The sequence below is a fragment of the Lepisosteus oculatus genome, chromosome 10, assembly GCF_040954835.1.
Source record: "Lepisosteus oculatus isolate fLepOcu1 chromosome 10, fLepOcu1.hap2, whole genome shotgun sequence".
In the NCBI taxonomy this organism is placed as follows: Eukaryota; Metazoa; Chordata; class Actinopteri; order Semionotiformes; family Lepisosteidae; genus Lepisosteus; species Lepisosteus oculatus.
Window position 1 is genome coordinate 33,106,901 of NC_090705.1, and position 13,528 is coordinate 33,120,428.

General features: G+C 37.0%; 2 protein-coding genes across 2 annotated transcripts in view; one reads left to right on the forward strand and one right to left on the reverse strand.

Moving 5' to 3' along the window:
* Nucleotides 1–13,528, forward strand: part of bop1 (BOP1 ribosomal biogenesis factor) — a 78,102-nt gene that overhangs the window by 25,718 nt on the left and 38,856 nt on the right. The window lies entirely within an intron of this gene.
* On the reverse strand, nt 4,244–13,460 carry scxa (scleraxis bHLH transcription factor a). Its single transcript, XM_006635789.3, has 2 exons — nt 12,697–13,460; nt 4,244–5,155 (listed from the first exon to the last, which is right to left on the reverse strand). Exons 1-2 carry the CDS (start codon nt 13,210–13,212, stop codon nt 5,117–5,119), a joined length of 555 nt encoding a protein of 184 aa, XP_006635852.1. The 5' UTR covers nt 13,213–13,460; the 3' UTR covers nt 4,244–5,116.

The following is a 13,528-nucleotide window of genomic DNA, read 5'->3' on the forward strand; positions in this document are numbered from 1 at the left end:
GGATAGTCTGTTTTCCTGTAACACTTTCCTTTTGAGACTTAAAAAAAAGGTATTGCCTTGGAAGTTGTTTTAATGCGTCTAGGAATGAAGTAAGTTGGACGAATGGGTCACTTTATTTGTAAACTAACAAGCAGCTTTCTGATTTCCTCTTTTCAAAATACAGACAGATATCATTCATTGAGCCATACTTTGCTGTGAGGGAAAAATGAAGTTGTACCAATGAATATTCTATTTTTGTAAAAAAATACTTGGGGTTTTAAATCTTAAAAACAGAAAAACATTTATTTTCCTCCCGTAAACATGCTGTTGCTTTGCCATGCATTGCACAGAAAAAAGTATCGGCCGAAGAGGAAAAAGGCAAAGATTATGATTTTAAAGTCACTTGAGGTCCTGTTCTTATTTACATTTTGCAAAGTATGTAATATGCATCTAATATATTCACTGTTGACCTCAAGTAATCTGGGTATATTATGGTTATTGAAATTCTAACCCTTAAAAATGTTACAAACCTCTGTAAATAAATGTAATTATCTAAAGTAAACAAACTGTCATAATATAATAAATCATATTTGGTTTAGGCATTTTAAGAACAAGTGAACAATCCTTTACAATAATATGGCGTATAACTTTTTAACACATACATGCTAGGAGCACACTTATCTTAAAGTTTAAGTTTTAGAGAAATTAAAAGAACTTAACATCTGGTTTCTACTTTTTGAAATCTTAAGCTTACATGACCAAAAACAAAATCATCAAATACTCATCAGTTTAGAATTCAGTCTAGGAAATGTATGTTTTCTTAAAAAAACATATATCCTTAAAAGCCATTCCTATTCCTTAAATCATGTAGACTGATGTCATTCTCCTTATTGGGATTTGTTTTCATTAACTCATTTCATTAATTCGTCTTAAAAAGTAACATGAGCAAAATGTAAAGCATAGAGAAAGTGAGATGCAAGTAATTATAGCAGAGATTGGAATGGCTTATTTTGTTTTGGGGACAGGTAACCATAGGACGCTTATCAGGGTTTAGTTCTCAGAAAGGATCTCAACTTTAGCATAATATCTAGAAATGTAACTAAAGTTGTACTATGTACTTGGTTTCACTGATAAAACGCATTGCTGAGAAAAAAAGAACAAGCGGACACCACCTGTTGCTTACCACTAAACCACTTCTCATGGTGCTGAAAGCAGTGTGACAAATTGAAAAACTTGTGCAATCCTGCCCACCTATTATTGGCTGTTTGTGAACATTTGCGTTTGGAAGATAATGTGGGAAAAGAAAAAGGAAAGGTGGTTTAAACGGTCAAATTATAGTGTTCACCGTTCACAGGAGTAACATCGGGCACAATATTAGCAACTGAAACCAGATGTCTTTTAACTTTTGGGGTATGGACCGTACTTTAATTTGTGACGTCTCGTGCAGGTGAGCTCTGAAGACCGAGAGCAGCATGGAGACTAGTGTCAGTGTTACCCTTCATTGTAACAGCCATGCTCACAACCTAATAGGGGAGTATGGCAAAAATGAGAGTGCTATTCTTTTATGAAAACTTCTATACTTTTTTTTCTTTGTTTTTTTCTATGGTGCCACATCACCAGTGTCTTTATACCAGGAAGAGCAAAATGTAATCTTTGTGTCTGTTGTGTTCTCACTTGTCATGCACTGGGCGTTGCAGTTAGATAATCACAGCTGATACCTGTGTGTACCTGTAAAGACACTGTGCCAGAAGAGAGTGATCATAATCTGTGTTCAAGGGGGCTTAGTACTCCGGACTGGATCAGAGATGAGCAAGGTAGTCATTCCTGGGTGGTGTAATGATTATGGAGAGTGTACAAAAAAAAGCTCATAGTGTATTCTGTTTTTATGTGGGTTTTTTTTTTTCGTAGTTTCAAATATATTTCTCTTTACCCCAAAAAGTGAAGCTGCGGAGTAGTAGCCCTTATGTTTCCCAGAGAAAAAGCACAGTCTTTTTGAGAGAAGGGAGAGGAGGAAAGTGACAGCGGGTCACGGAAGGAGAGCCCCGCTGTAAAGAGACAGTGGAGTAAAATTAAGATGCAGCAGGGGAATGAGCAGACACTGCATGCATTGTAATCCGACCAGGAGAGGCTGTGAGTGTGCTCCCAGGAGGGAAGGAGAGCAGGAATCAGGAGAAGGCGCGGAATTCCAGAGGTGCGACGGCTTCCTCCTTAACCAGACGGACAGTCAGGAGATGGGCAGACTGCCAGGACCCTACCTGCAGATCCAATCTGTCCTGCCGAGTCTCACAGCTGGCCTTTTAAGGGGTGATGCATTAGCCCTTCTGCTCCTGGTGTTTCCTGGAGCTGTTCTCTGATTGCTATCAGCTTTTCCCTTTCTTTTTTTTTTTTAAGGATGCTCACCAGTTCAATTTGGAATATCCGCCTCAAATCATAATCAGAACTTGTTACCAGACGATGACCTAAATTCGTTCGACCACCTGTAAAATTATATCACAGATTCCGAATTAAGATCCCTTTTCTCGGGTTGTTTTGGATTTTGTTGGTAGAATTCCGAGTTGATATCCTAACTCGTTTCTACTGCTGCAGCTTCTTGTATTTATTGTTTGTGGAAATGTGACCGGAAAAGTACTATATGGGTTTAAACAGCATTGTGTGTTAAGAATGCAAAGTGGGATTTAGACATCATTTAGAGAGACAGGAGGTTAATGGAATTTATAATAGGTTCTTGCAGAGGCAGTGTAGGTGCTTTATATCTATTAAACCACAGTACTGGGATGGCAGATCTTTAAGGAATACCGGGTTATTGTTTTCAGTGTTGTTAGTGGACCAGCTGTCTTCTCCCTGGACCAGGAATTTCTAAACCAGTTCCCCGGTATGGTGACTATTGACATTGTGCAGAAAATCCTAACTGTTTTATTAAAGATCCAATGGCACTTTTTGTAAAAGTAGGGCCATTAACCTTGATGTCCTTGCTAATTTTAACACCGAACTTCCACAGCCAAGCTTGGCTAAACTACTTAACTGTAGTAGGGGTGTTGCTGGTGAGGTGCCCTAATATGTGTATGAGGTGCTTTTGGATCCATTGGGATTGAAATATTAAATTGAAATTAAATTTTAGAAAACAAGAAATTAACATCTTAACTGTGCTAACCATGAAAACGGTCTAGGCAGTGCAGTCCTTCGAGAACTTCAACCATCGAAAAGTGCTTGACTACTTTCTGGCTTTAGAAAAAATGCAACCCATGACAAAAATAGGGCAAATAAATCACATACTCCAAAGTCTAAAATGACTAAAAATTAATAAAATTGTGCTGTATTGAACAAAGTAGCGCTGCTTGAATATTAGTTTTGGTTCTTTGGTGTCTGCTCCTTAAATCTCTGGATCGCCTTTAACAGTAATGAAACTGCTGCTGGAGTAATATCTTTGCATCATATTGCTGCTTCAGAATCGCAAATCCTCTGCTTGAGCCAGAAAATAAACTATAAAATGTTTGTAATATTTTCATCTCGGAATTATTGTTTCCGTCCGACTGATATCTCTGGATTTGTGTTCAGGGTCAGTCACAGCATATTGACGGTTTTCAATATGACCGTTCCGTCAAAGATGTAAATTTTAAAGAAAGTATTAAATAGACGCAAGACCGAAATGTTATTTCATGCAATTAAACATTTCTTTAAGTAAACCCCTCCATTACAACAAAAGACAAGGAAGTCACTTTGGTAATGGAGTAATCTGAGCTCTTTGCTTCTCTGAAAAACATGGGATGTAAATGTATAATTCAAGTATGGAGGAAAATGGCTTTGTTTCTAATTGAAGACATTTTTGGCTGTTATTGTTGGGGTGAAGCTGTAGAAATACTTTTAAAATTGGGTATGAAGCTGGCAAAGGAATGTCAACAGTCAAATCTTGAATTTTTTAACAAAATACTATTGTTTAGCATTTGTAAATAACGTAAATTAATTCACACCCCTTTTGTTCTGTGAAAAGCCATTTTATGTACACCATGTTGATTGGGGAAAAAAATACTGTTTAGTGTTTAAGCTTGTACTTATTGTTATGACTTGTTAGTGTTTTGTGTTGTCTTAATTGCATAACACAGTTGTTGGCATTTTGATAGAAAATGTTACAAGGCAGAACCAAAACCCTGAAAAAAAAAACAAATCGCCTTTTTCAAAAATTAATATTACAGTCCTCCCCTTGCAGAAAATGAAGTAAAAATGTCTCCGTAATATTTCTATAGAAATGTAATTTATTTTTCCACACATAATATTTACCATTTTAATATACAATTTCCACGACCTGAAAATCCAGCATGTATTGGTAAGAGAGAAATAGAGAGCAGCAAAAGGGTGATCCTGTTGTCTTGGTTGCACTTCAATAAGCGCCAAAGTCTCTGTGAAGCGTGTCCTGAACGTACAACATCAGGCGCTTGAGATCAGCTGTGCTCTTTGATGGAGGGGATATGGTCAGCAATGAAACTCTTGACTCTTCTACAGCTCCGAGAATTAATTTTAGAGCCATTTTGCAGAGGTGCCTCTGGTGGGTATTCGGAAGGCAGAAAGCCAAGACATCCCGTCACATTTCAGCTTGATGCTGGTTTCTGTAAATTTTTATGCAGTACTTACACCCCATTCTGCTCTCACGCCTTTTGGTCCTTTTGTTTTAATTGCAGCCTTTTTGAAGAGTTTTGAATGAAGGTACTGTAGAAACAGAGGTGACCACCGAGTTCTTCCCTTTTAAGACATCTAGTGTAAATAGTTCTCCGAAGGCACTTATGTTTTGGAACAAATGGGGGTGTTAATAGAAGCAGAGGGAGTTTTTTTTTTTTACAATTCATGCACTTCGCCTGCCTCCCAGGGTAAGAATGTGATGTAATATATTAGCTAAGAAGAACGGAAAAAGAATCCATACGTCCTGTGTCAGACACATACTGGCATATTCCGAGAAGTCCAGCGTTCATCCCATGAGAAAAGATGAAATTCCCGTTTAAGACATTAAATCAGTGTTTGTATATACAACTAATACATGTCTTTTCCAAGAGTAAGTGGACATGAAAAAGCTTGCTTATTAATATAGTTATTTTCTTTACAAGTTTTGTGGTGAATTTGTTTTCTTCATTCTTCCTTCAAATAAATATTAACTCCTCAGGGCAGATTTTCTGTCTCTGTCTTTGCTCTGAAAGAAAACGGAAAAATGTAGTTACTTACAAAGTGTGTAGATGCCAGTGTAGATTTTTTTTTCCAAAATGACTTCTGCAATTATATTATTCAAAGTTAAACTCGCAGCAACTTTGTGACATTTTCTTACACATCGTTAATTGTGACTGCTGAAAATCATAGGGTGTTATGAGGTGGATGACTCATCACAGCTTGGGCAAATACATTCACTGTATACGTGCCGTATGTCAACATTTCTCAATTTTATGTTGAACACTTATTGAACCAAAATTAAATAATAGAGGTAAATAATTAAGTTTCAGTCCCAAAACAACGAAGCCACCATTTCTTAGCAACAGAAACTTATCTGACCTAATTACACACTAATGGCACTACAGTGCCATTACTCAAGCATTGTAAATTGTCACTTTCCTCATATTAATTGTGCTTTTACTCTTAAGAAAAAAAAAAGAGCTAATGCTGGTTATGCTGATTACAATTGTAATGGTGTATTATTTGGTATAGAATTTAATCGTCATTGCATACTTCAGAATTAAAGAAAGCAAATAAAACACTCCTGTCATCCACTCATGTGTAGTTACTGCATTCAGATTGTCCTTTAGAAAATGAGCATGAAATTCCAACCTAATAGATGGGATGTCTAGCAGTCGCCCATTTATCAATGCGAAGCTTAACCCCTCGGCTCTTTCAGAAATACATTTTTCTGAGACTGTATTTCCTTGAGTCCAGGTTGTCTGGCCAGGAAGTGGAGCTTGGAAACAGTTAGCCTCATATTTTCCGTTCTCACCTTTCCCTCTTTTTGTGGCACACACCTGGCTTACATTACTTTTGTTTGCGCTGGTGAGAAAGAAAGTAATTGGAATGTCATTGTTTCCTCGGCTGCAGCGTGTGTGATGTAGGCTGGTGTTCGCAGTCAAAACATGCCATTTAAACTGATTAACACAAATGGAATCTTATTTGAAAACAAATCTGTGTCTTTTTTTTTTCTGCTCCGTACTCTTTTGTATCGTGACAGCAATTTTGAAGGGATTTTTAATTAGAAGGTTTTCCTTTTTAGTCTGCTTTATTTTGCGTGCGCCTTCGACAAAGCTGTGAGATTGAATTTTCTGTCTGCAGAAATTAATTTGAATAGCTGGAATTGAAAGGCACAGAACAAGCAATGGAACAGTTGGAAAAGAGCTCTAATTAAAATTCAGCTCACACTTTATTAGGTGTTTCTACAGAACTTAAGCCTTAATTGTAAAAGTTACCAGTTTAAAAAAAAAAACTGGGCGATCTGAAAAATACTTCTTGATTTCAAATTTTTAATTTTAATATTGGGAGAGGCAGCAGAAGACATTTAGAATGCGGTGTCTGCAACTGGACTTTTGCAATAGAAACAGGGGATGAATTTCAAATGTTGAGAAAAGGCAGCAGCCCTTAATCTTATTTGTTTATTTTTTGAAGTGTGCCTCATCTTTTCACTTGGGCTTCAAGTTTAACACAAATATTTAGTTTTAGTCCAGCCTGACAGAACGTGTTGGCAGCTTGGTAAATGATTACAATGGGGGTAACTTGTCAGTTACTCCCGCTGTGTTTGGAGTTGATGTATTTCTATACCTGTAACTTTACCCTTAACGATGAAATGGCTGCTTCAGCTTAACAGCTTTAATCATGTGCCACTCCAAGACACGTCAGAGCTCATTATAATGTTTCTGACATTTGATTCAACTATAATGCCGCTGTTAGCAGTAGTAAGTACTAGTCGAAATAAACCTATGTATTTGCAATTGATAGTTATCTTTTCTCTCTAGTACGCAGCATGGTGGTGTAAAGGGTCAAGTGTTAAGCGTAGCACGTATTTGATTCTGTAAAGCAAAAACCGCCCATACAGTCGGTTTGTCGGAATGCATTAAATAGCCAACAAGAAGCTTCTCAATTGGGAGGAGGCAGTTCAGTGAAGAAGAGGATCTGTCATTATTTATAGAAAAGCATGGAAAAACTTGAATAAAATAAAAAAGATTAAAAGAAAATGGTGGAGGGGCTTTTCGACTTTGAAACCCAACTCAAAAGTTTCATCTAAAACTCCTGATTGGTTTTTAAAAAGAAGCTGAGAGGACATGCCAAACAACTGCAGACATTCTGTCTTATGTGTACATTTAAAAATGATATTTTAGACATTTACAACGTTTCCTGCTCTTGGGATTTTCTGATCAAGGTCTTTCATCCCCCTCCCTAGTTAGGCTTTTGTGTGTGTGTCCTCATTCTTCATATAACGAGGAACAGCGAGAAACCGCAGAAATCAGTGTTTTTAATATCTAATTCTGTAAGAAATAAAGATCATTCTGTAGTCACTGGATGTGTATGGAGTATGCAAGAGCACAAACCAAGACTGTGGATGGACTTTTCCCATGTTTTCATTTTTAATACAAAAACCTTCAATATCAATGCAGTCAACGTCATTCTTAACACCAGCTTTTTTTGCGTAGATGTGGCTTATAGGGATATTTCAAGATGTTAAAATAAGTAACTTTTCCTACAGCAATAACCAATAATGAAATCTGCAAAAAAAACTATAAACAACGTAGAAGTAGTACTCTTATTTTAACAAAAAGTGTTCTTGCTAACTTTCATTTCTTAATGCTACTGTAGACTATATTAGTGGTACACTCTATGATACTACAGGAAAAAAGAGCAGCCACTTTCATGCTACATGATGTCATTATTTGTATAGCATCCTATAGTACTCAGTACACCTATAGAGTGAAGCGCCTATTTCCAAAACCCAGCCAATCTCTTTGCAAGGTGATAGTCTGCTCACTCAGGTATGGTAATTGGCTGTGACTCACCACACTGGCCAGAGGGGCTGCCAGTACCCTGTACACTTGCAGGATGTTTTTCATTACTACCGAACATTATTGCGGTGGAACCAGTCTGAACACCTGCAAGTCTCTTAAAACTTTTTCTTTTGTGAACGGTTCAGGTCTTGACATCAAATACTTAATTCCCCACTATAATGAATTCAACTTTTGCTCATTAGTCAACCATTTAAAATTCATGATAGTTTGTTCTGGCCTAGCTTTTAACCAAGGCTACAGCTGAATTATGTGTGGTTCATTCTCGTGTCTTTTGGAGTTTCTTCGTGACAGCTAATCTGAGGACTTTTGTAAAACATTTTGTATTCCCAGCAAGAGATTGAGTTCTGTAGTATACCGGTTTGGACTATTAGCTCTTACCAGCTTTTGATTATAAAAAGAGATGGAAGCTAATTTGTTTATTCTTAGAAATGCAGCTCTGGTCACTCATTAGTAATCTACACTGTTTTATACAAGGTAGAGAAAGAAGAAATATTTTAGATGTCATCTTAATTTAGAAATTGCTAGCCTTGTACGTGAATAGGTTCATTTTCATGGCGGTCTTTTTTGTGTAGTTCAGTGTGTCCGATATATGACCCGCAACTTTGTCAGTGTATAAAATGTGGTTGATGTTGTGTTTAATTGAATATTAAATAATAAAAATTATATCATGGTAACCCTTTGGGTGAATCTGTAAATTAAAATTGTGACAGACTTTTTATAGGAGAATGTCTGGTATGACCAAACAGATAAAAACTAGAAGATTCTGTTCAGCCTCTTTTAGTTATAAGCTTACAGAGTTAAACTTTCTTGAATGGATATGTGCCACAGCTTGTTATTGGTGAGAGGTTGATTGATACCAGGTGAATACACAATTAGAGACTGCTGTCAGCATAAAGTATAAAAAAATCTGCAAAAAAGTACAGAGTTTAAAAAAATAACACCTGACTGTCCCTGATCTAGAATAGGAAAGCTAAAGTAGAAAAATATATTTCTTGTTTTTATAGACTTTACTTATTTTTGAATACTTTTATTTCTTGTTTTGATATACTTTTTACTTATAGAGTATATAATATACGGTCCAATATATTGAGCACCTATAGGATTTTGTTGAAGCCAGTTATTTATTTGGAAAGGTCCTATTTGTAGAGAGGTGGATGAGCACTGATTTGACATTTTGATATTGCTGTAATTAATGTTTAATCAAATTTGCATTGACCCATTGTCCTCCATTGCTAATAAGCACGCATATTTCTTTAAATTCACATATATGTAACTTGGATTGTGGAAGTGGAAATATCCCCCGTATGTTTCTTTAAAAAGAAAAAAAAGGTTGTCTTGGCTGAACACTACACTTCAGTGGGTAATGAGTACTTAATATGGGTAAGGAGCGAGTGTGGTTAAAGAGAGTGGTTTTAGCTTTTAAAAGGCAACATCAAAGCAAATCCAATCTGTTTCAAATATCAGCTGAGCAAAAACTGTATAGACAAGGCTTTAATATTGGATAAAGACACTTAAAGTGTTATTATCTCATTTGCTGGTTTACTCTGGTAGAGCTGGGGGGAAATGGGATTGCTTCCAGCCAAGGGAATGTTGTCCATTATTGTTTCATTGTTGGTAATCGTGTGAGTTTTAGTTTCTATACATTTCCATATGACTGTAATGAGAACTTTGTGCCAAATGAGCACATAAATTCATAACAAAATGGAAGGAACTGGGAAAGAAGCCCCACTGGTAATTTTTCTAAAGATATAATAGCTAAAATGTTGAAAGTCCACATTTGATTTTTTTTTTCAGCTCCAATTTCTCAAATACGTGGTGACAGAAATATTTAGATGTGGACATCGAGACAGAACACCAACACAAATCTCATCATACCGTTTTTTGTTTGGGTGCTTTGGATCTACGTGATCCATCGGAGTTTGTAGATAAAAGGAGGAGATTGTGGCAGGACAAATCTGTTACCTAAGGTCTGCATCATGGAGGATCACATTAAAAATATCTTAGCTCCAAGAAAGAAAAAAAATCTGACAAGCTTTTTAGCAGTTCTGGTGCTCTAGTGATCCAAAGACTGAGGCAAGGGTGCTTGTATCGGTCGTTAACACTTTACTGAAAATCAATGGGAAGCCCAAATTTCCTATTCGTAGGCAAAGGCTCTGTATCATCTTACACCACAGAATCAAGTGTAAGAATTGTTTCATAATATGCTTTTCACAAGCCTGGGATTCATATCAGGTTTGTGTGCATGTTAACGAAAGACTAAAAATAAAGGTTAATACTGAAGCATTTCAGTTTAATCCTATATTTCAATAAATGAAACTGCAAATGAAATATTTGAACTTTGGGTATTCATACTGTTACCAGCCTGACATAAAATGACATTTTAATTAGGCTTTTGTCTAAACCAATTAAAGGCGTTACAGATCATCTTGTAAGTTACAAATAGTTTACTATAGAACATAATGTATCTGTGGTCTTGTCATTAGCAGCATAGAAAGTTTAATTTGGCTGTTTTTGAACACAAGTAAAACAAGTGCCAACTGGTGGCTCTGCTTGATTAACTTAATGACCTGGTATAAAAGGAAACCTATCGCTTATTATGCAAATGCATTTTGGTTTGGTGAGCATAATGATATTGGTTTCCACAGGTGCTCTGTGCACTTCTACATGTTTATTTGGAACACTTCAGTATGAAAATAATGCTAATCTGAAAATACAGGAAAGTGTTATGTGTTGTAATGAAATGTCTGAAACTCCATTAAAAATAGTTATTGTAATATGATCCAAATAATTGGTTTCTTAATTAAAATTAAGAAAACACTTCAGTGCACATGATGTAGAAGAACTGTAGGTTGAAAACGATTTCCTACCTTCTCTGATAGTAACGTATCCCTAATCATATCTGGTGTTTTAATCCACGGGTAACATATAATGTCAAGTACCAAAACCTTTCAGAGATATTCACTTAGTGAACTGACTTGACAGCATTATTAATTAGTAGGCAGGGACAAGCCTTAGATCAACACAGGATGTGCATTTAAGTCTTTCAGGGTACCTTTGTAGGCACTTCTGAAAATACAGTATAACAGATGTTAGGACAGTCATATGGGTTTGATATTTAGAGTTTTGTGAAATGGCTTTACAAGTCTGAAGTTTATTTTTAATGTGCAAAATACATACCCCTCTTGTGCTTTTCGTTCTTAAGTGTGAGTATTTCTATTCTGAATTTATTGAAGTGACCTTATTCTCTGCAATACTGTTCTCCTTTAAAGTTTTTTCCCCCTTATATTTATTTTTAACTACATATAATAAGACAATCTGGAAACCTTTCATGCTCCCTGGATGAAAAATATTTTGTGGTTATGATATAACCAAAAATGTAACCAAGTCATGTTTGTCTTGAAATTTCTCGAACATATGGCAAATTTCAAGTTTGAAAGATCTTTACTCTTAAAGTTTTAATTAAGGCTTCTTTTTTTGCTATTGTTTTTTCTGATTTACTTTTGCTTTTATTGCATGTGCTGTGCGTGCTGTTTTTATGTGTGTTTGCTGTATTAGATTAAGATGTTTGTCTTCATTTTTTCTTTTAGTTTTTACTCGTTTCAAAATAACATACACATATGCAATAAAAAAACTATGGTGAGCTTATGTTCATATCGACCGTAACTATATTCCTTTTCAACACCTTTCATTACAATGAAGTCACCACAGACCACAGAAGACACTGGTGCACTGCGGGGTTAATGAGCATAGCTTCTGTGTAGCATCTGAGCTTCTTGTCAGTGTATCCCATTTACAACAGCTTATTCTATAGGATAAATGAAATCTCCACATAATAAGTGTGCTTTTCAGTTTTTATTCATGTATGACTCTTTCTATATGTATGTTTCTACACAGAACACAGAACTGTGTATACATGCATACACATTGTGTAAAATTAGATGTGTTTTTAAAAGAAAGTCAACTTTCAAAACTCAAAGCAAGTTGAGAAAATACTATTTTAGTATTCAAAGTATAATTAAAGTATAATTGTAACACAGTATGATCAAAATAGTAATAATCTTTGGTGTTGTCAAGTTTGGAATGATGCTCTTTACTACTGTATGAATGTTATAAAGGTCAATTTAAAGGATTCCTTTATTATTATAATTTTAAAAGGGAGACAATGTAATTATACATTCTCAGTGCCGACACATTTATTTATTTCGTTATTTTTGTTTCAATGTTAGTTTTGAGTTCACATTTGTCCCCCTTTTTTAGATTTTTTTTAAAGTCATGCATTTATATTGTATGTTTGTTTGTGGAAGGAAAAAAAAAACCTTTCAGCTGTCTTTAGCTTTGATGCAGAATATATTCAAGGAGTTATTTCTATTCCAAGCTGAATTTGTAAAAATCCATGTCTAACACCTAATATTGTTGTTTAGGCTACATATCTGACACCCACACTTCATCTAAGGACATTTTAAATACAGCGAGACAAAATTATACCCAAGTTCCGTTACATTTGTTATATGTTATTTGGCAGATCCATTTATCCAAAGTGACTTCAAGGTGCAGAGGTATGTACTTTGGAGAGGTGTGAGTAGTGTGGAGCGATGGAGGTGCATAAAGTTCAGGAAAAAAAGACTGCCATGATGATGATGATGATGATGATGATGATAACCAGGAGCTGCTACAGTGCCTCCTGTGTTAGTGGGGTACTCACCATTTTCCTTTGGTTGCTGAGACAGAACGTGCAGATCTGTTTGGGCTGGGAGTTCTCGCTGTCCCTGCCCGGGCTGCTGTGGTGGTAGTAGGACGAAGTGGTGTGGCAGGGCTGCCCATCCCCACAGGCCTCCCCCACGAGCAGCACGTTCCCCAGGTGGGAGATGTAGCTGGACGCCAGGCGCAGGGTCTCGATCTTGGACAGCTTCCGGTCGGCGGGCTCCGTCGGGATGAGGGTGCGGAGAGCCGTGAAGGCGGTGTTGACGCTGTTGGTCCGGTCGCGCTCCCGGGCGTTGGCGGCGTTCCTCTGCCGGATCTCGCCCACGATTGGCGGCGGCCGCCGGCTGCCGGATTTCCGCTTGCCGCCAACCTTGATTTCGTAGCCGGAGTCGTCCAGGCGGAAGGACTTCTCGTCGGACCCCGAGCTCTCGCTGCCGTTTTCTTCGTCTTCCGAGAGCATGCTGATGTCGGAGTAAAGAAACCTGCTGGGGGCTGCGCGCACCATGGCAAAAGACATCTTGACTTGGTTTGAGTTTTGTTTGCGATATAACTAGTGCCCCCTTGCCCTTACCATGTATAGGTTCTAGTTTTGACAAGCTCTTTAAGAAACGTCAAAACAGTATCTGTGTAACTAATCCTTAAGTTTCAGAGCACATAGATTGCACATGATCTCAGTTGAAGCTCTTGTGTGGCATGGAAAACATGGAATGAGTTCCTTTCCCTCTGCCGTTTGCTTTTAAGAGAATGCCTTTCCTACGATACACATACACGTGTGATTTCTGTCTGAGTATTTCAGTATGGTTAGATTTTATAGCCAGTGGGAGTGTCCAGTG

Coding starts and splice junctions, on each gene's coding strand:
- scxa (XM_006635789.3), bottom strand. CDS start 13,212: ATGTCTTTTGCCATGGTGCGCGCAGCCCCCAGCAGGTTTCTTTACTCC. Junction 5,156..12,696: donor TCAGCAACCAAAGGAAAATG/GTGAGTACCCCA, acceptor GTTTTCTTTCAG/AGCAAAGACAGAGACAGAAA.